General features: G+C 45.3%; 1 protein-coding gene across 6 annotated transcripts in view; it reads right to left on the bottom strand.

The window, feature by feature from the left end:
* Window positions 1-25,978, bottom strand: part of MOCS1 (molybdenum cofactor synthesis 1) — a 38,656-nt gene that overhangs the window by 2,627 nt on the left and 10,051 nt on the right. For 2 of the 6 annotated variants that reach the window (XM_082731118.1, XM_082731116.1), the window contains 7 exons: window positions 8,043-8,207; window positions 5,815-5,876; window positions 5,366-5,477; window positions 4,839-4,951; window positions 4,244-4,354; window positions 1,931-2,051; window positions 1,349-1,396 (listed from right to left, as the gene is read on the bottom strand). In XM_082731118.1, coding sequence (XP_082587244.1) covers window positions 1,349-1,396; window positions 1,931-2,051; window positions 4,244-4,354; window positions 4,839-4,951; window positions 5,366-5,477; window positions 5,815-5,876; window positions 8,043-8,207 — 732 coding nt within the window. Of the gene's footprint in view, window positions 1-1,333; window positions 1,397-1,930; window positions 2,052-4,243; window positions 4,355-4,838; window positions 4,952-5,365; window positions 5,478-5,814; window positions 5,877-8,042; window positions 8,208-25,978 lie in introns of all 6 variants that reach the window. The other 4 variants (XM_082731121.1, XM_082731120.1, XM_082731119.1 and 1 more) reach the window with 2 other exon arrangements.

Raw genomic sequence — 25,978 nt, forward strand, 5'->3', positions numbered from 1 at the left:
CTCTAGGAAGATTTAATAGTAATTACTGAGTTTATAGAGAAGACAGAGAAAATATTGTATCTCTTTCCACAACGTCTTTGAAGGCCCCTCAAGGCCATCAGAAGGACCCGCAGAGTGACAGACAGATACAAACAGTGCCAAGGGCCTTGGGAGACTCACAGGCTCTTGTTACCTGAAGGGTGGTCTGGTGCAGAACCCCAGCCCAGACCTCCTAAACCCAACTCTGAAATAACAAGATCCCCAAGTGATTCACGTGCACATGAAAGTCGGAGGCCCTTTTCTAGGCAACTCCTGCTTTTATAGAAACCAGACCAACTTATTCTATGTCCTTGAGAGGAATAATATACCTCCGGAAACAAACAGTCCTTCTCATTTCCAGGTTCCCAGCTCTGGGCTCCCACCCAGCCAATACCAGAGGTACAACCTCCCTCCCAGAGCAGCCACGAAGGCACACCCACTCCTTGCCGTCAAGATGAGTCAGCATGGGTCAAGGCCCAGCCGTAGGACTATGATGCTGGAAGTGAGGGAAGAAGAGAGATGGTCAAGTTTTCTTCCCAGGGAAGAGCTTTGGTGAGCTGCCTTTCCTTCTCTGGGAGGCTGGTATGGGAGGCAGTCCTTGGACCGTCTCTGGGCCATGCCAGCCTGTCTTCCTCTGGACCCCTGGACTCATTAAGATCCAACACCTGGAGAAGAGAATCCCTTCCCCTAGTCTTTCTCACTGCTTTTTCTTGCCTGCTGGTGCAATTCAGAGGCCCAGAACTGGCTGTGGCCAAGTTTGGGGCAAGGTCTCCCCTGCTCTCGTCTGGGTATCTGGCAGAAGGGTTACAGCATCCCTAAAGCTCCTGGTGGACCAGCCAGTTCCCCAGAAAACACACAGGACTTTATGCATGTAAGTTCTCAGGAGTTAAGGAGTTAGGCAGGCCTCCTTCCTGAAAAGATCAGGAGCACTCTTAGCTGGCTGTCCAAAGCTCTGCCCAGGTCTTATAATGGCATCTAGGCTGGGAGGGTCTAGAGCCAAGGACGGGGTCTCCATCTTAACCAGGAGTTCCATGTTTGGGGCACAACAACCTTAGTGATCATAATTCTGAGGACCCCCTGCCTCAGTTTCCGGTAAGACAGAAGAATGATTTCTACGGTACGCAGAGGGAGGGGGAGCAATGGCCAGGGAAGAGAAGACACAGGAGACCTGGAGAGGTGAGAGCAAATGGAGGAAGAGCAGAAGAAACACAAAGATGCCAACATCAGGATGAAATGCAGGATCGGGGGACAGGGTACCCTAGGGCCGGGGCCCCACCCTGCGGGATCCCCAGGGCCAGGGTGAGTGGTTACGTACTGATGGGTCACCCACCGATGAGGATCATGGGCCGGTTCTTCATCTGGGCAATACTGAACATGCCTGGGGTACGGGAAAGACGGGGAGGGAGAGGAAAGCAGGAAAGGGAGAAGGGAGGGGCAGGGAAAGGAGAGTTCACTGAAACCGTGGTGGACACAGTGGTGGGACAACCCGGGGACACGCACTCACCTGGGTGCACCCTGACAGAAAGCCCCCGCTGCACACTGCAAAGTCATCCCCGACAGAGCCTGAATGGGTGCCCTTGGGGGACACGGTGGATGCCTGGGACCAGCCCCGACAGAAGGCACTGTGTGGGATGACAGGTGCAGTGCCCCTCCCCCCCCCGCCGCTTCCCCTCTACCTGATAAAACAGCTCAGGAGAATTCAGGCACCCTGTCCTGCACGGGCTCTGCTGTACCCATGCCCCCGAGGGAGGAGAACCATCACCACACCCCTGGTCTACAAGTGCCACAGGAGGGACTGAGCACCAGTATTGGCACGGAGTCCTGCTGGCTTCCTGCCAAGCTTTGCTCTGTCCCCTCAGCCCCTGCGGCCCACTCAGCAGCCAGCCCAGCCTTCCCTGTGCCCACCCCTTACCTGCGTGCTGCCGCTTCTTCCTGCCCACAGCGGCCCCGATGACCCTCCGCAGCTCCTCCTCAGAGGCCCCTGCCCGCAGGTGGTCCCGGAGAGACACCTCTGAGTTCCCAAAGAGGCAGACCTGTGGGCAGTCACCGTGGGGGTGAGGCAGACATGCCTCCCTTGGCCTGGAACCTTGGCTCCCCCTTCCTAGAGTCCCCTGTGGCCTGAGTGCCAGCACCCAGGCCTCCTATGGCTGGGTCATACTCAAGGCAGGACTTCCGGCAGGGAGGGATAGAAGGTGCTGGATGGTGAAGTCGCAGAAGCCAAAGGGCAGGAAGCAAACTCAGACATCCCAAAGTCTGTATCTGATTTGCAGTCATGTTACCTTCAGCTTACAGAACATACCACAAAAAATTAAAGAGCTGCCAACAGAAACAGCACATAAAAATCCTGGTCCATACCTTCTGAGACATTCCACAGAGTCGCCTCTTTATGGCTTTGAGAACAGACCCCAGTCAGCTGAGTCCCCGCAGTGCCCCCAGACGTGGCATGAACATCCCACTTTACCCCTGGCCCCTCATGGTCCCTATGCGCCCAGACATTACCCGCCTGCCTCTGAACCCACTCCAGCTTGTGACCCGGACTGATGGCTGGACAGCACGGGCCTGCTGGAGGGGACATCCTGAGGCCATTCAAACTGATGCTCCCCGGCTTCCAGGAGAGGCTAGATGCTGTGGGGGCTCAGGGCTGGATGAGACAGTCCCAGCAAGCGAGATCCCATACTTCTCCCACAAAATATTTTAAAGCACCTCCTAGGTGCTCGTAGAAGGCACTGTGGACAGAGGACGGAGGGAAACCTGAGAAACCTGAGGGCAGAGAGCACTGGAGAAGCTACGAGCAGAATCTAAATCTAATCTAAGAAGGCATACCTACTTCCCCCAGCTGCTAGTCCCCCTCCTCTACTCCCCACCAGGTCCCAGGGGCCACCCTCTGCCCCAGGGGCTCCACCTCCTGAGAGCCTCCCCACCTGGCTCCTGCCTCAGTTGGCTGGTGGGAGACTGGAGAGTGAGAGGAAAGAAAGAACAGGCATTTCTGCCCCGCTTCTCCCGGGCTCTGCTGTGTCAGGAGGCGACTGCTCTCCCCAACAGCTGCAGCGCCAACCAGGTGGCTGCCCACCTGGCTCTAGTTCTCAGTGGGCCCCGGGGGACCCTGCTTCCTCCCCTCCCCCTCCCCCTCCCCCAGGTGCCCCAGGATCCCCTCTAAGTCCCCATTCACCCTGCGCTATAGAGAGCCTCTCTTCAGAGAGACCCAGGGAAATCCCCCGGCTCTTGAACAAGCACTGGATGGTCCCCGGACGTCCTACTCAATGAATCTGCCCTCCAACCCCCTCCTCCCCAGTGCTGACCAGCTCCCAAAGCCCACCGCCCCCACCCCCGGATGCCTTCTCCGGGCCCTCCGTGGGCCTTACCAAGCTCCTTCCTTCTTCCTGTCCTTGCCTCACATTCTCCGCTATGGGCAACACTGTTAAGTGGCCCTCTGACTAGTCTTCCTGTTTCCAAATCCAACCAGTGGGTTGTCTCCCTCAAACATGAACGGGAGTCACGTCCTCCCTTGTCCAGAAACCACACAGCCCCTGACCACCCACAGAACACACGCCGTACCTTTCCCCTGGGCGCTCAGGCCCTCCAGCACGCGGTCTCCCCATATCTGGCATTCGTCGGCCCTCGCCATGTCAGTATGAACTCCAGACAACCGTCACCCTCACTTCTCCACCCTACAAGGTCACCAGTGTCCACGACTCACTCTCTCCAGGTCCACCACCCTTGCGGCCTGTCTGGCCACTCGTCGGACGCAGAATCACGTCCTTACTAGGAGGTCCTACCGGGGAGACTTTACCTCTGAAGGGAATGCTGTGTCTACAGCTCTCAGATATTCCACACAGTGCTGAAGGCACAGCGTGTCCTGAGCAGGTATGAGTAATGGATGCTGGTTTCAGAGCTGAGCCCCTGGCCTAGAGAGGGGCCCACTGAGGTGATGGCTGGGGCCCAGTGCACGCAGACCCTTCACCTCCCCTGCCCAGCATGCTAACATCGAGTCCAGGCAAATGGCTCTCGATCAACCGGAAGGTACCTCAGGGGCCCCAGGAAGGCAGGCCATGGGTTCACTTTACCCTTCTGTCCCCATGTGCTCCTCAAAATGGGCCCTATTTCACCAGCCATGCTATGTGTCCTGCTACCTGCTGGTCTCCCCTCCCACTGGGGGCACAAGTGCGAAGGGAGATTCATAACACAGAAGGGACAAGGGGGCCCTTATGGGGAGAGGGACACTTACCTTGAGGTTCCCATCAGCCGTGATTCGCAGTCGGTTACAGGTTCCGCAGAAATGTTCAGACATGGACGTGATGAAGCTGACCTGGCCTCGGAAGCCAGGGATTTTAAAGGCCTGGGGTGAGCAGGGAAGGAAGGGCAGTGGAGGAGCTGGCACCCGATGGGCCACTGAGGGCACCGGAACCCCCCCTCCATAGCTCTCTCTGGAGGAACCCAATGGAAGGGAGCACCCCTGGCCCCCAGCCAACAGAACACTGGCACGAGGCATGACCTAGGAGCTCTCTGCCTGCACCTGACCTGCCTGACAGGAAACCAGTTATGGATTCGGAGGCCTGTGGGCCACAGGGCCAGAGCACCTGCCCACTGTTCACTGAAGTATGGCCTAGGAAGGGTACTTATGGCCATCCTATGCCCCATGCCCAGCCAGCTGCTCTGTCCATGAGGAGGGAGGCAGCTGTGAAGGCACGGTCATGCCTCCCACTACATGGCACTGCCCTGCCTCGCTGCATTCTGACCTCAGCGTCCACTCTCCCACGCCCCTTCTCCCAACTTGGCCCCAGCCTCCGACCTTGGCTGTGCTGGATTCCCCAGCCCCCAACCTTGGCTGTGCTGGATTCCTCCTCAGGCAGCTTCTCCAGCTCTGGCCACTGCTGCCGGAGGGTGTCCAGCATCTCCTTGTAGCTCACCATCTTCTTGAAGTTCCACCTGTTACCTGTGTTGGGGTTGGAAGCGACTGAGCCACAGAGTTGCAGTGACCTGGAGTCTTCAGGTCCATCCTCCCACAGGGCCCAGGAATCAGTTCCGCCTCCTGGATGGAAGGGTGGGAAGCCCGGCCTAACCCGGGTGGGTCAAACCATACCAGTGCTCAAGTTGGAGATGCCTCTGATGCCCTATCATAGCCCAAGCCCTGGCACCTGCCCAACTCCTCCCGCTCCCACCCCCACCACTATGCACATAGCCAGACCTAGGATCAGCAGCATCCACAGGCCCAGTCAGCAGACCTGTTCCACCCCACTCAACTCCTCCCAAAGTCCTCAGCATCCCTGCACTACACTCTCAGCATGGCGCCGGACCAGCTCTGCCACCAGGCCCCATCTCCTCTTCCCTCCTACCCCAGGTCACTGACCATCGAAGGGCATGTACTCTATGAAGCGCACGTCCAGAGGGAGGCCCTCCGTCAAGGCCACGAAGTCCAGGAGCTCGTCCTCGTTCAGGCCTCGCATCACCACACAGTTCACCTGGCCAGGGACAAGGGGAAAACAAGGGGGGGCTCCCCCTGCGATCTTCTTCAGGAATGACCTTAGGGGGTCTGGTGCTTGCCTAGGCTCTCCACTGGAGGGCCCATTCCTTGTCTCTCTCCCCCAGTTCTGAAGTTGGGGATTCCAAGGGGGTCACTGGTTTTCTCCCCTCCCTTGTAGGGGCCTGCTGGATACCAGCAGGGGGCAAGGGAGTGGTGGGGGGATGGCTGCACTGGCCAGGGCAGGGGGCTGCCATGGACCCAGATGGCGGCAGTGGAAGGCCTAGCCAGGGTAGAGGGGCAGAAGTCAGAAGTCAAAAGCAACAGTATGCACTCACCTTCACAGGGCTGTAACCTAGCTCGATGGCCTTGTGGATGCCCTCCATGACCTTATGGAAGCCTGCAAGGAAGAAGAGAAGGGTCTGGAAACTTTATCCTTCTCCCCCGCCTCCCTTACAACCAGAGAGAAGCAGCAGAGCAGTAAGGCGCCTCAGAGACCACCACATCCAGGGGCTAGATAGTAAATATTCCAGGCTTTATGGGCCAAGAGGTGAAATTGAGGAAATTATTAGGTATATTCTGTAAAGACTATATTAGCTAATTTCAGAGTCTAGTAATTGAGTACCATTTTTTATAACATAGCTCTACACATATAATGGAGGAATGGAATTCTTTTTGCCAGGATAATATTTTGCTTAACTGGGAGTTCATAGTTAATGTTCCCTGTCATTAAGTGGATTATAAATATTATCTGCCAAATTCATTCTTGGCTCCTAGGCTATAAAATTAAAACAAAAAAAGGAAGGGGGCTGGATTTGGCTGGTGGACCGTAGTGTGCCAACCCTGATCTAGGTGACCCCCTCATTGTCCAGATGGGGAAACCGAGGCCCTAAGGAGAGGCAGTGCCCTGCTGGAGGCCTCTCGCTGCATGCCCGAGAATGCAGGTTTCTAGACTCCCTTGTCAGTGCTTTACAAGTCTGTCCATTCATGCACTCTGCCTGCTCTCCCCATCACTGACTCTGTGCAAGGGCTGTACCAGTGCCGGTGAGCGATTAGTATGCAAGTGGGTCTCCCATCTCTGTGGTTGACCCCCAGTACCTGCGATCCCACCTAAGCTCCTTCTCACTGTCTGGCTCACTCTCCACTCACTCATGTGTCCACACATTTGAGTGCCTCCTACACACCAGCCCTTATGCCACACCACACAGCCTGGTGATGGTGTGTGGTTCACAGCTGGGCCATCCCCCTGGGGGAGGGAGGACGGATGATGGTCTCCACAGTTTCCCTGCAGCATTTTTAGGTGGCCTGGCCAGGGAGGCAAAAGGGAGGAAAGTGCAGCTTTCGTAGAAAATGCTATTATGATCATCTAGAAGCTTTTGGCTTTGTGAAGCATTCTCCCTCCAAAAGGAGGTGGTGGACATGGGAGTATAAATGGGAAGGCAGATCTGACATCAGGATCTACTGTCTCCAATCCTCGTTCTAGGAAATGAGGAGGCAGGGGAGACATGGAGGTCAGGTTGCGGGGGTGAAACCCACAAATACACTTTCCACTTGCCTGCCTCAGAGCCCTTGCAGGTTCCCAGCTGACATTCTCCTTCAAAGTAAGCTCCCTTCATCTAACTCCTCTCCCCATTCCTCATTACTCAAGGCCCAGAGTAAGTGCCTCCTCCATGGAGCCCTCCAGGTCTCCCCTGCTGAGTTCTCTCTCCTCCTCTGTAGCACTTTAATCAACACCACAAGGCAAACAAAGGTAATCTAGTAGCATCATATATTTTGGCGTGTAAGGCACAGCAATGTCCTGTGTGTCTCTGTCCCCACCCCAGCACCGGAGCAGCTCTTTCCAGAGGGCAAGGATTCCATGAGCCCATCCTCAGCACACAGTTGGTGTAAACAGGGAGTCACCGCATGGAGCAGGGGAAAAAGAAACTGGGACTGGGAGCTAGAAGCTGTTTCCAGAGAAGAGGAAGGATTGCTGAGTCTCTGACCCTGCAGAGAAGTCTCAGTAAGGGACCACCCTCGCCAAATCAAAGGGCATCCAACCCTGGATACTTCCTATCTCAAATTAAAGTCCATGGCCCAGGAGATATTGGGTGCTGATCTAATGAGACATGGGGCTTAGGGCTGCTCTACCTCCCCCCACCAACGCCTGTACCCTCCCTGATGAAGCTTGGTAAGGGAAGGCCACAACAGTGCTGGCCTTGACCCTGGCACCTCCAGGCAGCTGCTTTCACCCTGGGCTGCCCCACATTTCCTCAGAGCTTATTATGGGGTAACCGACTTGTCCCAACTGCCAGCGACCACCTTGGTTTTAAAATGAAAAGGCCTGCACTCTAGCAACACTCTTATTCCTGGGCACATTGGGGGCAGAGCAGGAGGAGACTGGTCACCACAGGTCTTAGCATCGAATCCCACAAGACAGTTGGTAAAGCTGAAGGGTGAGGAATAAGTGCCCCGGTTCATCTATAGCTCAGACACCAAAAAGGGAGCAGCCAGGCCCCCTGCCATGGCTCCTCCGCCAGGTGGGCCCCTGGAGGGCTGCCCTCAAATGCAAGCCACATCTGCTCACCCTTCCTGCGAACGATGAACTCAAATTTGGCTGGCACCAGAGTATCCAGACTGATGTTGATGGCACTGAGACCGGCTTTCTGCAGCTGAGGGAGCAGCCGGGCTAGGTTGATGCCATTGGTGGTGATGCCGATGGTCCTCAGCCCTTCTAGCTGGTGGAGCCGTGCTGTAGACAGAGCGGGAGTGGGGAGTCAGTCTGGGTACTCCTGGAGAAGCCTGGGGAAGGGCTGGAAGAAGAAACTCCAAGTCCAAATGAGATGGATGGAAAAGGGGTTGTCTGGACTCTTCTAGTAACTGGGCTTCGCTTAATAAAAAACAAAACAAAACAAAACAAAACAAAAATACTCCAGAAAAACAGAAAAGATTCTGATAAAAATAACCAAAAAGATTAAACACTGAGTGCTCGCTCTGGTAGAGGCCCTGCTGAGGCTTTGTGTGCCTCAGCGCACTGAAGCCTCACAACAAGGGTCATCCCCATTCACTAGATAAGGCAAGGGAGACTTGGAGAGATTAAGAAAATTGCTTGAAGTCGCACAGTTAGTAAGAATGGCTGAGATTCCAATCCCCGTGTACCTGACTCTAAGACTATGCTCCCAGTTAACCAACTCACAGCTGCTCATACTCTGCACAAGAGAAGCAAAGAAGTGTTTGGATTATTTGCTAAACTGCCTCCTCAATTCCACCCCATGTCCCTAGAGTTAAAAGAAGGATGAAAAAAGAGTCCACAACAGCCTCAGAAGGCAAGGAAGCATGCCTTCAATGGCCCAGATAAGTGGAGGAATCCTGAAAGATAGAAAGCAGATGGGCTCACGTGGATTGAGGAAACCATAGCCCAAAGCACATACAGAAGGTTCTGTACACAGTAGGAGGGGAACTAGCATACCCCAAATTTAGCAGTCACCTACACAGGGTGTAGGAAGGACCCTGCGCCTGTTGAGGATATTACCAGTGTGGGGAACTGTATTTGCCTGAGTTGGGTAAGTTGGTTTCCCTCCATCCCTGCCTGAAGGAGGAAGGCTGCAGCTTTTACCCCAAGGCTAGAGGACTGAAGCTCGTTGAGGGAGGTAGGGGAAACCAGCATGAATACAAACAACACTGACAGCCAGGCCAACAAAAGCCCTGGGCACTGAGATGAGTACAGAGCCAAGAGTCAGCACACATTTAAAAAGGATGTTGCAAAAGAAAGATAAATTCCACAAACAGAAGAATGACAGAGGAAGGAAAAGTGACAGAAATAACAGAAGAGGATTCTTTTATTAAAAATCATAGTGTCCATCACCCCAATTTACTGAACACTACACCTGAAATGCATGATGTACTATCAGTTGGCTACTTGAATTAAAAAAAAAAAAAAATCAGAGTTAGATGAACATAGATGCAAAGTCCTCAACAAAGTATTAGCAAACCCTATTCAACAACATATTAAAAGGATTATACATCAGATCAAATGGAATTTACCCAGGGATTTGAGAAGGGTTCAAACATTCACAAAATCACTGTGATATATGCTACATTAAAAAAAAAAAAAGGATAAAAATCAGATGACTATCAGATTAGATGCAGAAAAAACATCTGACAAAATCTGACAAACTTTCATGACAAAAACTTTTTTTTAATTTAAGATTTTTATTTATTTATTTGACAGGGAGAGAAGAGATCACAAGTAGGCAGAGAGAGAGGGGAAGCAGGCTCCCCGCCGAGCAGAGCCCGATGTGGGACTTGATCCCAGGACTCTGAGATCATGACCTAAGCCAAAGGCAGAGGCTTAACCCACTGAGCCACCCAGGTGCCCCAAGACAAACTCTTAAAAAAAAAAGTGGGTATAGAAGGAACATTCCTCAACATAATAGAAGCCCTATATGACAAGCCTACAACTAACATCTTAGTCAATGGTGAAAAGCTAGATTAGGAACAAGACAAGGATATTTGTTCCTGCCACTTTTACTCAACATAGTACTGGAGGTCTTATTAGCTAGACCTTAGGGGGAAAAAAGAGATACAAGGTATCAAACTGGAAGAGAAAAAGTAAAGCGGTCACTATTTGCAGATGACATATTACATAGAGAAAGCCCTAAAGAAGCCACCAAAAACCCATCAGAACTAATAAGTGAATTTAGTATAGTTATAGAATATAAAATCAATATACAAGATTTTGTTACATTTCTAAATAGTAATGACAAATTATCAGAAAGTGAAATAAAGAAAACAATCCCATTTATAATTGTGTCCAAAAGAACAAAATACCTAGAAATTAATTTAACCAAGGAGGTGAAAGACCACTACACTGAAAACTCTAAGACATTAATGAAAGAAGTTGAAGAAGACACAAATAAATGGAAAGATATTTTGTGCTCATGAACTGGAAGAATTAATATTATTAAAATATTCATTCTATCCAAAGCGATCTAGATTCAAAGCAATTTCCATCAAAATTCTGGCATTTTTTTCACAGGAATAGAACAATCCCAAAATATTTATAGAACCACAAAAGGGTCTACATAGACAAAGCCATCTTGAGAAAAAAAGAACAAAGTTGAGGCATCATGTCCCCTGATTTCAAACTAAATTACAAAGCGATAGTAATCAAAACAGTATGGTATTGGATAATAACAGACACATAGATTGATGGAACTGAACACAGAGCCCATAAGTAAACCCATGCATACGTAGCCAATTAAGTTATGACAAAGGAACCAAGAATATGCAATGGGGAAAGGAGAGTCTTTTCAACACATTGTGTACCACTACCTTATACCATGTGCAAAAATTAACACGGATTAAAAACTTGATCTAAACCATAAAACTCCTAGAGGAAAGCAGGGGTGATAAGCTCCTTCACATCAGTGTTGATGATGATTTTTGGAGTAGACACCAAAAGCAAAGGCAATAAAGGCAAAAATAAACAAGTGGGAAAACATCAAACTAAAATGCTTCTGTTTACAAAGGAAACCATCAACAAAATAAAAAGGCAACTTACTGAATGAGAGAAGATATTTGTAAATCATATATCTGATAAAGGGTTAATACCCAAAATACACAAAGAACTCACACAACTTGATAGTAAAAACCCAACAGACAATTTAAAATGGGCAGAGGATCTAAACAGACACTTTTCCAATATATATATAAGATGGTCCAACAGATATATGAAAAGCTGTTCAACATTACTCATCATCCAGGAAATGCAAATCAAAACCACAGTGAGATATCACCTCACACCTCTTAAAATGGCTATGATCAAAAAGACAAGAAATAATGTGTTGGGAAGGATGCGGTGAAAAAAGAATGCTTGTACAATGTTGGTGGAAATGTAAATTGATACAGTTACTATGGAAAACAGTACAGAGTTTCCTCAAAAACTTAAAATTAGAACTATCATATGATCCAACAATTCCATTTCTGGATATGTTTATCTGGAAAAAAAAAATCCCACAACAAAAACACTCACTCAAAAAGATATTTGCACTCCCATTGTTCACTGCATTATTTACAAAAACCAAGACATGGAAACAACCTAAATGTCCACTGATGACGAATGGATAAAAAATAATGTGGTACACACACACACACACACACACACACGCGCGCGCGCACGTGCAAATATGCAATGGGATGTTATTTCACCATAAAAAAGGAAGTGTTGCCATCTGTAACGACATGGATGGACCTTGAAGGCAAACGCTAAATGGAATAAGTCAAACAGAGGAAAACAAATACCATGTAAGCTCACTTGTATGTGGAATCTAAAACCAAAAAAACCCTGAATTCACAGATAAAGAGAACAGGTTGCCAGAGGTGAGGGATAGGAGGTGAGCAAAATGGGTGAAGGGGGTCAAAAGGGACATGCATCAATTTTAAAACAAGTCATGGGGATGTAATGTACGGCACGGTGACTATAGTTAATATTATATTCAACATCGGAAAGCTGCTAAGACAGTAGATCTTAAATAACAAGGAAATAACAAGGAATCATAAATAACAAGGAAAGTAATTATAATTATAATTATAAAATAATTTTAATTAGTGACAGATGTTACCCAGATTTATCATGTTCATTTTCCAGTATATACAAATATTGAATCATTGTGCTGTACACCTGAAGTTAACAATGTTATATGTGAATTACAGGTCAAAAAATCAGAGTTAATATCCTCGGGAAGATAAATATTACATCCTGAAAACAAGAACAAGAACTAATTAGAACTCTGGAAAATAAAAGTATAGTTATAGAAAGAAACAAAACAAAATAAAACTAGGGTGCCTGGGTGGCTCCGTCAGTTGAGCATCTGACCTTTGATTTTGGCTCAGGTCATGATCTCAGGGTCCTGGATGGAGTCCCAAGTTGACCTCCATGCTCAGTAGGCCATCTGCTTGAGATTCTCTCTCTCCCTCTCCTGCTAGTGCACTCACTCTCTCTCAAATAAATCTTTAAAAGGAAAAAAAAAAAGGAAAAAGCTAGATGGGAAAACAGAATGGACAGCTATGAAGAGCAAATGAGTGACCTGGAATTGAGCAAAGGGATTCTCCCATAATTACATACAAAAACAATGAAATGGGACCCCCCAAAACAAAACAAAACAAACAACCCCCCCAAAAAAACAAAACCCAAGGCTTATATATATATTTTTTTAATCTTTTTTTTTTTTAACATTTTATTTATTTATTTGACAGAGATCACAAGTAGGCAGAGAGGCAGACAGAGAGAGAGGCAGAAGCAGACTGCCTGCTGAGCAGAGACCATGATGCCGGACTCAATCCCAGGGCCCTGAGATCATGACCTGAGCAGAAGGCAGAGGCTTAACCCACTAAGCCACCCAGGCACCCCAAGGTTTATATTTAAATATAGAAAAAGATACTGTGTAAAAATGTCCACAGTAGTTATCTTTGGTCAGGAGGGTTATAGGTGATTTTTATATTCACTTATCCAGAGTTAAAATTTGTTTCAAACTACCTGAATGCACGAATCTTGGTGAACAATCAGTTTAGCTGTGCATGAGCGCAGAAACCAGAAGTAAAGTGCCCAAGACAAGCTGGACTGAGAAAAAGACAACAGCAGCTCACAAAGTTAACACCCAGTTTAGGTAGGGGTGTGTGGAAATGAACATGATCATGATTTAAGAGTATAATTATGTAACTTTTCTGGAGATAAGCTCTGTATCTGAAGACAGAAAACTGGCTAAGTTATGCTTTGTCTGGATGATGAAATATTAGGTAACCAAAAAATGACTCTTAAAATGGCGTTAGGGATATTGGGAAATATACATGCTATATTAAAGTCCAGGTTGAAAACAGTAGTTAGGAACCAGATGCAAAGCAAAATGACAGGCAGGTCACCAAACCAAAATATTGACAGTTGTAATGGGGGCAGTAGTGATATTCTTTTTGCTTATCTGAAATAAACATACACTCTTCTTGTAATAAGAAAATAAAAGCTTAAAAATAAAAGTTGTTGTTTTAAAAAGTGTGAAAATTAATCATGGGAAACCCTATGAAAATGAAGTTGGGAGGTTTCCGCAGGGGGAGCACCCTCAAACTCTACCAAGCTCTAACACCTGCAGAGCAAACATGAAGAGGGACTGGATCTTGCAAATGGATACTACTTTATTCTGCCAGCTGGAGAAAGAAACACTTTCCTTTTCCCCTTCGCAACAGCTCAGCCAATGAGAAGCCACCATAGTTGCAACTCCCTGTTGATTTCAACGGATTTTTCATTTATAGCAGCCTTTCTGATTTACCCCCTTTCTTCACCAAAAGCCTACCTCCTTTTGTTCTCCAGACTCTCCTCTGGTTTTGCCACAGCTTGTCCAGCCCAGATTGTAATTCTCTTTGATCCTCGAATAAACCCATTTCTGTTGGTGAATAACTGACAGTTTTTAATATTAAAAAAAGGAAGAGAAGAGCCCGACGGTGAGAAAGTAAAATATGGAAAATTAGCAGTAGTTGGCTCCCTTTAGCAAATCAACTCTGAAGAAACACAGAGTCTAGGAACTTTTACAAAATGAAAATCTCCAGGAACACCAGAAGGAGAGTAGCCTGGGGTTGAAGGCAATTGGCAGAGAAAGTCAGCGGTTCAAGGAAAATGAAACAGTTCAAGCTCCATTCTTGCCCTCAGCCACTGATGCCTTAGAGCAATCATCACGTGTCCCTTCATTGAAGAAATCTGGTGTCAACCACTCCAGGGCACTAGCTGGGGAATCCACTGGAGGTAAATTCAGGGAATCTGCCAGGGCCCTTCTGGAATGGGAGTGGACAACAGTCTTAGGCATTACTTCCTCCATCTACCTCCTCCAAAGCCCCACAACTGGTGGATTCAAATCAAGGGTAACTGCCTCTTGCCAAATCTGTTTCTCGCTGGGGGTTTGAAGGTGAAGACCTGCAGAGCTGCCATATTAGATAATGGTGGGAGGTGCCATTTCCATCATCTAAATGAATAGTCACTCCCGGGGTCATGCAGTATATGACTCATGCAGTCGCACATGGCAAGGCCAGTTTTTTGGTGGGGAGATGACACACATGAGTGGTAACTGTCATATTCTCAGTTCTTTAGCCCCATGGGCCTATCAGAGACTAAGATCTGGCCTTAAATCTTTTTCCATCAAGTACTGACATACAGAATAGTGAATATCCTCAGGGGAACAAATTTACCTATTTAAACTAAGGAGACTTTTGGGAAGGACAACTGGGATCCCTGCAACCCATCCCCCAGAAACCCTATAAAATATATACCAATAGAAGTATTGGTATATATTTTTATATACAGACTGATTAAAACAGACTGAAGTAACAGAAACATGATCAATACAGTAAAAGAAATAACAAAAGATATTAGTAAGATGAATCATTTTTCATCATAAAAAACAAGGGTAAAGAAATAGTAGGTAAGGGCATAATCATGAAATAAAGAACACAAGAAATTAGATTTACTATTTACTGTATATCTAATTTCTTATTACAGATAAGATTCAGGGCTCTCCCAGGAAAAGGACGAAGAGAGGGGCACCTAGGTAGCTCAGTGGGTTAAGTGCCTGACTCTTGGTTTCCACTCAGGTCATGATCTCAGGGTGGTGAGATCGAGCCCTGAGTCAGGCCCTGCACTGAAGGCAGGGTCTGCTTGATGTTCTCTCCTTCTCCCTCTGCCCCCAGTCCTGCCTGCTTGCTGTCTCTCAAATAAATCTTTGAAAAAATGAAACAGAGGAAGAGAATAAGAAATCAAAATATAATTTAAAAACGGTGGTGGCTATAAGTAGAAAGGCAACATCCAAATAACAGAGGTCCCAAGGAAAAAAAATTAAGCTGGCAAGGAGGAACTATCTGAAGAAATAATGGAGAGAATTTCCCCAAATTTAAAAGAAATGGCTTAGTACTGAAGGAACAATTTTGTTGAATGTCAACAGGACAAATAAGGAAAAGCCTATTCTAGGGATCTTATTGCAAAATTTAAGAAAATCAGATACAAAGGAAACACTCTAATAACTTCCAGAGAGAAAGAACACAGCATCCACCAGGAGCAAGAATCAAACCAACATCAGACTTTTCTCAACAGCAATACTGGCCGTCAGGAGACAATGTAGTGACATTCTTAACAGAACAAAGGAATGAAACTTGAACCTAAAATTTTATATGCATTCAAATAACATTATAAAACTACTACTCTAAAACATTATAAAAACTACCTGCCAGATTTAATTAGATTCACCACCAAAATTAGATTCACCATTAGATACACAAATAAGATGAGAAACCAATTCAGTAGATGCTGCAGGAATTATAGGAATACATGGTAAGCAAATATCTTAGTAATTCCTTAAAAAACAAACAAACAAAAACACTTTTTTTTTTTTTTTTTTTTTTTTTTTTTTTTTAAGAAAAGCCGAAGGAAAGGGATCCTGCTCAGACCCCCCACAGGGGACATCTGCTCTTCATTAGTTAGGGTGGCCAGGCCTGAGACAGCAGAGTAGTAACTGCTGGGATAGACCAGTGTGAGACCTTGTGGGGGAACTGGGAAGCCAGGAATATTAGGGGGGAGCCAGGACACTGGGGTTCCAGCTATGGCTGGCACAAGCCACACCCTCCCATCTCCTAGGAACTGTGAATTAGGGGAAAAAGAGAAACAGGCAAACCACAACACAGTCAGGAAGCAGTGGGAGGATTTTACTAAACAGTATTACATAACTTCCCCATACCCTGGGAGTATCAGCATCCACTGAAGGGGGCACCTGGGTGGCTCAGTCTTTTCAGCATCTAACTCTTGATTTCAGCTCAGGTCATGAACTCAGGTTCATAGGATCAAGCCCCACATCAGGCTCCACGCTCAGCACGGAGTCAGCTTGTCCCTCTCCCTCTATTCTTCCCACTTACATGTGCTCTCTCTCTCTCTCTCAAATAAATAAAATTGATTTAAAAAAAAAAAAAAAGCATTGTTAAAGAGGGAGTACCTGGGTGGTTCAGTCAATTAAGTGTCTGCCTTCAGCTCAGGTCATGATCCCAGGGTCCTGGTCAAATCCCACAATGGGGCTCCCTGCTTCAGCGGGGAGTCTACTCTCCCTCTGTCCCTTCCCCTCAACTTGTGCTGGCTCTCTCTCAAAAATAAAAAAATAAAATCTTCAAAAAAATATTTTAAATGAAAAAGAGAGAGACACACACACAGATGGGCAACCTAGTCCTAATAACATAGAGTTAAAATTCTAGAAAATATCAACAGTAAGGGTGGGTGAGGGGTGACAAACATAAGGGCCTGAGAGTGTGCTAAAGTTCTTGCCTTGTTAGGAAGAAGAAGGAGGGATCATTTAGTTAAAAGCCAAAAGAGAAGAAAAAGAAACATAGAAAAAGTGTGACAGATAAAAGATTATAGAAACAAGTCCAAATATTTCAATAGTTACAATAAAGTTACCTAGAATCAACTCACTAGTTAAGTCAGAGATTGTCAAATTTGGTAAAAGAAACGCAAGTAATAGCTATGGGCTGTTACAACAAACAGATCTCAAGCATAAGAACATAAAAAGGCTTAAAATAAAAAGTCAAACCTGATACAAGGTTCTTACTAAAGCCAAAAGCAAGCTGACACAACTTTAGTAAAATAAAATACACAGAGCTTAAAGATCCAAAATATCATTATAGAGAGAGCTACTACATAGTGATAAAAGACTGAATTCATGAAGAAGACATAACAATTCTAATCACATAAGAACCTAATAAAATCATCTCTATTATATATAAAATAAAAAGAAATGGGACCTCTGGGAGAAATTAACAAATCTACCCACTTATTTATTATTGGCAGGCCAAACAGGTAGAAAGCCAGCAAATGGAGATAAACAAAAATTTGAACAATAAAATTAACAAGCTGGCTCCAAAGAACAAATAGAGATGTCTCCATCCAATAATTAAATAACCATTCTCTGCAAGCACACACAGAACATTTATAAAATCTGCCAATATACTAAGTCATAAAGAAAGTCTCGATAAATTTTAAAGAATAATTATCATATAGATATCTGACTACTACACAATTAAATTATAACTTAATAAAATATAAATGAAAAATCCTTATATATTTAGAAATTAAAAACAGTACATAAATGTCATAGATCAAAGAACAAATCAGAATTAAAATTAAATACTTATAACTAAATGTTATAAAGCAATAGGCTACACCGGGATGGAAGGCAGAAGTAATAAAACAGTATACAAATATACAATAAGATTCAACAAATGCAGAAGTTGGTTTGTTGAAGACTAGCACAATAGACAAACCTCTGGTGAGATTTATCAAGAAACAGAAAAGAGATAAGGTACAAATAAAACATAGTAATATTAAGAAATCCCAAACTGCAAGTAAAACAGATTAAAAAATAAGAAAATATTATTAGTAATTTCATACCAATAAATTAGAAATCAGAAATAATGACAAATGTCTAAAAAAAAAAAAAATGAAACAAAACAGAGAACTACCAAAACTGACTCTAAAAGAAGTCAAGAATTTGCCTAATGCAATAACTATTAAAGGAATTAAAGCATCTGTTAAAAATCTCCCTGCAGGGCGCCTGGGTGGCTCAGTGGATTAAGCCACTGCCTTAGGCTCAGGTCATGATCTCAGGGTCCTGGGATCGAGTCCCGCATCGGGCTCTCTGCTCAGCAGGGAGCCTGCTTCCACCTCTCTCTCTCTGGCTGCCTCTCTGTCTACTTGTGATTTCTCTCTGTTAAATAAATAAATCTTAAAAAAAAAAAAAAAAAAATCTCCCTGCAAAGAATATACCAGGCACAATTTTACAGGTGAGATCAAATTTTCAAAGAAGTGATTCTCAGACTAACACAAACTCTTGCAGATGAAAGAACTGGGGGGAATACTCTGTGCTATGATGTTTATCTCCTGCTCACCTCCCCCCAAATTCACATGTTGAATGCTAATGCTCAGTGTGATGGTGTTAGAAGGTGGGGCCTTTGGGAGGTGATTAGGTCTTGAAGGTGGGAGGATTAGTGCTCTAATAAGAGATACCACAGACCTCCTTCTGCCATGTGACCAATACAATGGTACCTCTGACCCAGATGGGAGCTCTCACCTGACCATACTGGCACCTTGATCCTGGATTTCCAGCCTCCAGAACTATGAGAAATAAAGGTTTGCTGTTTATAAACGACCTCATCTGTATTTTGTCAAAGCAGCCTGAATGGACTAATACTACTACTCAACTCAATTCTTGGAAACCTAATTTCACAATCAGTTAAAGCTGGCATGAGGAAATTACATGGCCATTTCACTCATGGATACAGATGCAAAAATTTAAAGTAGCAATAAACCAAACTTAATAGTAGATAAAAGCACAGTTTACCATGACTAGGTCGGGTGTACTACAGGAGTAATATAAGATAAGCCATAATGTCATTCAGAGTACTAGGAGAAAAGAAATCATAGCTCATCCTAACATACCTAAAAAAGTATAATCTTAAAAAAACTTAAACTAGGAAGGGAACTTCATTATTTGATTAAAGTTGCTGGTGAAAAAAATAAGAAATATTCTAAATGGGGAAACATTAGGAGCATTCTTTTATTACTACTACTATTGAAAATTACACTTGAGATTTTAGATATTGCAACAGGACTAGAAAAGGAAATTAAAAGCGACAGATAAGGGGAAAAAATTCCCTTAGTTGCACATGATCTAGTTGTTAGTATAGAAAACTCCAAAGAATTTAAACATATTTTCCTAAGTTTCCTATCAATGCTATAATATATCAAAAACAATTAGAAAATGTAATTTAAAAAAAGACACTATCCATCAGGGTCTTGGCATAAAACAGGATTAATCCCGATGGTTAAAATGAAGAAGTTAATGAAAGAACTATTTGTCCCAGTATGGACAGAACTAAAAGCTCCAACAATGAATAGCATAGTACTCAGACTAGCACCATTGGGGATCCATTACCATACCTAGGGCCAAAGGCACATGGAGGAAAAATTAATTTAGGAATCCAACTAAGTCACCATGGGGGCAAGGATCCCCTATGGGAGTTTTAGTTCTGGAGAGAATTCAGCCTCTGTCAAAAACCAGGGCAGAAACTTAAATGCATCAGAAACCCAATAGGCAAGGTCACCATGGGTGACCCCAAGTGTCAGCCACCTAGAGCAAAGAGAAGGGCAAAGGAAGTAGATGGCTGTGACAAGGTGGGGGTATGAACAAAAAAGATGCCAATTCTCAACAATTTGATATATGGGTTTAATGTAATTAAAATCCCAACAGATACATAAGCAATGAACCCTCTTAAAAGAAAACTACAAAAATAATTCCATTTACAACATCCAAAAGAATAAAAGACTTAGGAATTAACTTAACCAAGGAGGTGAAAGTTTCCTACAATGACAACTACAAAACAATGCCAAGAGAAATGAAAGTTAAATGGACATGCATGATGGATTGGAAGACAATATCATTAATTTGACAATACTCCCTTAAAAAACCTAAGGATTCATTGCAATATCTATCAAAAGCCAATGGCATTTTTTAATGGAAATAGAAAAAAACACCCTAAAATTCATATGGAATCTCAAGAAAGTACAAATAGCCAAAACAATCTTGAAAAGGAAGAACAAACGGAAGACTCACACTTCCCTGGTTTCAAAACCTATCATGAAGCTACAGTAATTGAAACAGGGTCAAACTGGCATAGATATACACACTGATGAAATACAGTCCAGAAATAAATCCCTGAATGTATGGTCAAATGATTTTAAGGGTACCTAGACCATTCAAAAGGGAGGGGCACCTGGGTGGCTCAGTGGGTTAAAGCCTCTGCCTTCAGCTCAGGTCATGATCCTGGGGTCCTGGGATCAAGCCCTGCACCGGGCTCTCTGTTCAGTGGGGAGCCTGCTTCACTTCCTCTCTGCCTGCCTCTCTGCCTATCTGTAATCTCTGTCTGTCAAATAAAAAATAAATAAAATCTTAAAAAAAAAAAAAAAAAAAAGGAATGGGAAGAACAGTGTTTTCAACAAATGGTGCTAGGAAAATTGGATACTTATGTGCCAAAGAATGAAGTTGTACCCTTACCAAACATCTTATTCAAAATTAACTTGAAATAGCTCAAGGACTGAAATATAAGTCCTCAAACAATAAAACTCTTGAAAGAAATCATAGTATAAAAGCTGTGACACTAGATTTGGCACTGGTTTCTTGGATGTGGCACCAAAGGCATACGCAAAAACAAAATAGACAAATTGGACTTCAGGAATATTTAAAAATTTGTACATCGGGGTGCCTGGGTGGCTCAGTGGATTAAGCCGCTGCCTTCGGCTCAGGTCATGATCTCAGTGTTCTGGGATCAAGCCCCGCATCGGGCCCTCTGCTCAGCAGGGAGCCTGCTTCCCCCTCTGTCTCTGCCTGCCTCTCTGCCTACTTGTGATCTCTCTCTCTGTCAAATAAAATAAATAAAAATCTTTAAAAAAAAAATTGTACATCAAAAGACACGATCTACAGGGCAAACACAGAATAGGAGAAAATATTTCTAAATCATGTATCTGATAAAGGGTTAATATCCAGAATATAAGAGAATTTCTAAAATTCAACAACAACCAAACAACCCAATTCAAAAATGGGTAAAGGATGTGAATAGACATTTCTCCAAAGACGATATAAGAATGGCCAATAAGCATATAAAAAGATGCTCAACATTACTAGCTATTAGGGAAATACAAATTGAAATTATAGTGAAATACCACCCCACATCCTACTATCAAAAAACAAAATAAAACAAAACAAAAACAGAAAAACAAGTGTTAGGGGCGCCTGGGTGGCTCAGTGGGTTAAGCTGCCTTCAGCTCAGGTCATGATCTCAGGGTCCTGGGATCGAGTCCCGCATCGGGCTCTCTGCTCCACAGGGAGCCTGCTTCCCTCTCTCTCTCTCTCTCTCTCTGCCTGCCTCTCTGCCTACTTGTGATCTCTGTCAAATAAATAAATAAAATCTTTAAAAAAAAAAAAAGAATATTATTAGAAAAACAAGTGTTAGTGAGGATGTGGGGAGTAGAACCTTGTGCACCGTTGGTGGGAATGTAAAATGATACAGCTGCTGTGGAAAACAGTATGGGTATTCCCCCAAAAATTAAAAATAGAATTACCATCTGACCCAGCAATTCCACTTCCACAATCTTTCTAAAAGCAGAATTTCGAAGAGATTTCTACACACCTGTTCATAGCAGCATTATGGTGGAAGCAACCCAAGTTGACCAATGATTGCATTATCAAAACATGGTATATACATAAATATTATTCAGCTTTAAAAAGAAATGCTGCAATAGGCTATAACATGAATGAACCTTGAGGACGCTATTCTAAATGAAATAAGTCAGAGACAAAAAGACAAATCCTGCACGATTCCACTTAACATGAAATTCTTAGGGTAGCTCAACTCATAAAGACAAAACATAATGGTGTTTGCAAGGGGCTGGGGAGAGTGGAGAATGGAAATTATTTTTAAATAGTTAATTATTTTTAAATAGTTAGAGAGTTTCAGATTTACAAGATGAAAAGTTACGGGTATTGATGGTGGAATGGTGCACAACAGTATGATGTACTTAGTACCACTGAACTATTTGCTTAAAAATGGTTAAAATAGGGGTGCCTAAGGGGCTCAGTTGGTTAAGCGTCCAACTCTTGATTTCAGCTCAGGTCAGGATCGCAAACCCCCCTGCTCTGGATGTGGAGCCTGCTTAACATTCTCTCTCCATTTCCTTTGAATGCACCTGGCATACTCATATGTACATGTCAACACACATGGGTGCGCTTTTCCTCTCCAAAGGAAAAAGAAAAATGTTAAGTTGGTAGGTTTTATGCTATGTGTATTTTAACACAATAAAAAAAAAAAAGAATCCAAACAGAATTTTCCATGGAACGTACTAAGCTGATTCTAAAATGTCCATGGACAAATCATAGCTAAAACACTGCTAAAGACTAAAAAGAATTTGCTTGAGCAGATAGTGGCCTTACTGTGAAGCTACAGTGATTGAGGCATGTGATACTGGCATGGAGAGAGACGAGCCAACCAATAGAACAGCACCCAACACACAAATGCACATATGGCAGATTTACTGAGGAGCCAGAGGCTTCAGTAAGAAGGTGCAGAATGCAGAGAAAATGAGACTGTCACATGGGGGAAAAAAAATGAAATTGGGTTACCAAAAACTGGCCACAGATGAACTGAGGACTTAGATAAGCAAAAAGCAAAATTCCATTTATTTATTTATTTATTTACTTGATTTAATTTTTTTTTTTCAGTGTTCCAAGATTCATTGTTTATGCACCACACTCAGTGCTCCATGCAATACGTGCCCTCCTTAATACCCACTGCCAGGCTCAAAAGGCAAAATTTTAACTGTTTTAGTGGAAACAGAGGGAGCTGTTCTGACCTTGGGTGAGGTGTTGCCTTAAAAAGACATAAAAAGCATTGACTATAAAGGACAAAAGGGATCCACTGAACAACCACTTTTGATGAAAAGAATTCTTATACAAAATGTTGCTTATTTTGTCCAACTGGGAAGAGACATTTGCAACATAAGAACTTTTACCACACCAATATGAAAGAAAAACAGGAAGAAGAGAAACAGGGGCAGAAGACACAAGGTGGTATTACACAGGAAAGAAAAATGATATTTGGAGCTGATCCACATGTTGAGAGATGCTTGACCTCATTCTTAAACAGGGAAATAAAAATTAAGACCAAATTTAAAAAAAATAAAGACCAAATAAAATACCATTTCATCCTTGTTCAACTGGCAAAAATCCAGAATAAGAATACTGAGTGCAGAGGAGGACTTGGGTCAGAGGAAGCTGGAAGGAACTCTTTGTAAGATAACACCAAATTGTTTTCCAAAGTTAAACATTCACCCATCCTACCAGGCAACAGTTCCCCTCCCACAGGAAGTGCACTCCGGGACACACGAGCCAGAATGAAAATGTTCCAAACAGTGCTGCCTGAAACATCAAAACACTGGGGACAGTCCAGATGCTCTCCAGCAGGATAAAGGGTGCTAGCCTCACATAAGCAGACTGCAGCTCAGGAGGACCTGTGCGAAGTTTGGTTGGATGGAAAGGGGAAGCCCTGAAAGACACCGGGCAGGATCCTCATCAAATCCAAAAACATTTTTAAAAATGAGATATGCAATGATAAATGCAAAAATGCCGCAACTTCACTGTCCAACAGCATGGCCATTGGCCATGTGCGGCAATTTCAACTAATTAAAACGTAATGAGTTACATCCACTCAGTTACAATCCCACTGCAGCCACACACCAAGTGCCCAAGGTTGCGTGTGAGCACCAGTCACCCTGTCGCACAGCACTGAGAGCAAGCGATGCCACCAGCCAGAAGATTTCTGGTGGCCTGTCCTGCTCCAGAAAGGTCCGCTGCAAAAGAAGGGGTAGAGGAACTCCTGCACACACAAGCTGGCCGGGAGGAGCAGTGAGGAGTTTGGGTTGGCCCAGGGGGATCAAGGTCATGGCAGATAGGGACCCAGAGTGGGCTGGGCGCTCTTCCACTCGGGAATTCTGCTGCACCAGGGTTCGGGCAGGGATCCGAAGTAATCAAGACAGCAGGCTCCCCCAAACATGCAATGCTTTTGCTCTGCTCCCCTGGGTGGGGTCCTTTGTTACTCCCACCTGAGGGTGGGGACAAGGATTGGTAAGCATCCCAGCTTGGAGGGCTAGTCCCTCCCCACCCCTCAGCCCTGCTTCCCCACTGGCACCTACCTGCCCTGCCCTTCAGGGCAGCTTTGCTCTGAGGAACTGTCTCTGGGGAAGACCAAAGGAGCCAGGCTCAGAGATGTCCAGATATTAGCAAGCTCAGCGCCACAGCGGTCAGCAGCCTAGCAGCTGTCATCTTTTGCAGCACTGGGAGGAACGGGAGGCCTGTCTTTCCCCCTTAGCCAGCACTCCTGGAGGTGGGATAAATCCCACTTGAGGTCACTGCAGTTGGGGCCTTATCCTACCTAACATCTACATGCCAATCAACTCTTATTGGTCAGCCAGGACCCATAAACCATTGGCCAGCACAGCACAAAAGGCCCTTGAAGGGGCCACTGAACAGATGAGGACACTGAGGTTCAGAGTGGGAAAGGAATCTGCACAAGTTCCCCTGGCTAGGCAATAGCAGAGTGCGAACGGGGCTGCCAACGTTCCTGGCTTCTATTCCTGCCACTATGCAGGTCGGTGGCTACTATGGAAAGCCCTGTGTCCTTGTGTCTGTACTCAGTCCTCCCTCTGACCAGTAGTGATCCCCACCCGCTCTGCTCTCCTGCAGACCATGGGATGGAACGCAGGGGTTTAAGACAGGACCCATGCCAGAAGGCAGATGATGCAGCATGAATCAGGGGTTGGGGCCTGGCAGTCAGCGGGGCTCAGCAGGTTCAGCTCTTTCCTGGAACCCAGGCTGTTTTCAGCTCTGAGGGGCCCTCTGGAACAGGGGGTCAGCTCCGTTGGGCCAGCTCCTCCAGCACAGGAATGACGGCAGGATCCCAGGGCACGTAACCAGTGGCAGCTGGAGTCAGCTGGCCATGGGGAAGGAGGGAAGAAAAGACTGTCAGGGGTACCTCCCCTAGGCTTGCAGGGTACCTGGGTCCCTCATGCTCTGTCCTTATCAGACATTGGCTCTGGTGGCTGTTTCCACCAATGGGCTGTGGATCATCAATGGCCGGGTCTGGAGCTTATTCACCTCTGTGCCTCCAGCACAGTACCAGCCACGTAAGAAGCCTCCAGAGAACATTCACTGAACCGGCAAATGAGGCAGAGACCGGAGGCCTGGGAGATCCCACCCAGGGCAGCAAGGGTGGGGGCTCGGATCTGAGAACTGGGAGCCTTATTTTCCTCTGATCTCATCATCTACAACTATAGAAGCTTAAGGTCTCTTCATGCCTGACCTTGGTGCTCAGAAGCAAGGCATGGCAAGAGGCCTTCCCGGGTAACCCCTTACAGAGCACTTTGCCATGTGCTAGGCGCTTCTGCTCATTTCCTGCTCAGGTAAACTTTATCTCTGCCTGTGGACTTAGAATGGATTTTTAAAAAGGTTGTGCAGGGGCCCCTGGGTGTCTCAGTCGGTTAAGCGTCTGCCTTCAGCTCAGGTCCTGATCTCAGGGTCCTGGGATGGAGCCCCCTGCAGGCTCCCTGCTCAGCGGGGAGTTTGCTTCTCCCTCTCCCTCTGCCATTCCTGCCTCCGCTCCTGCTTGGGCTCATGCTTTCTCTCTTTCTCTTTCTCAAGTAAATAAATAACTAAAAATCTTAAAAAGAAAAAAAAAAAAAACTTGCCCAAAGGTATGCTACTAGTAAGAGGCACAGCCGACATTCGCATGCAGGAATGTTCTACTTGAGAGATCACACATCAAACCAACAAGTCTCAGCGAGCACCAGCTACGTGTCAGGCATGTGCCCACATGCTGGGAATGTGGCTGGGAACCAAAGCT

Source organism: Mustela nivalis (assembly GCF_964662115.1).
Source record: "Mustela nivalis genome assembly, chromosome: 5".
In the NCBI taxonomy this organism is placed as follows: Eukaryota; Metazoa; Chordata; class Mammalia; order Carnivora; family Mustelidae; genus Mustela; species Mustela nivalis.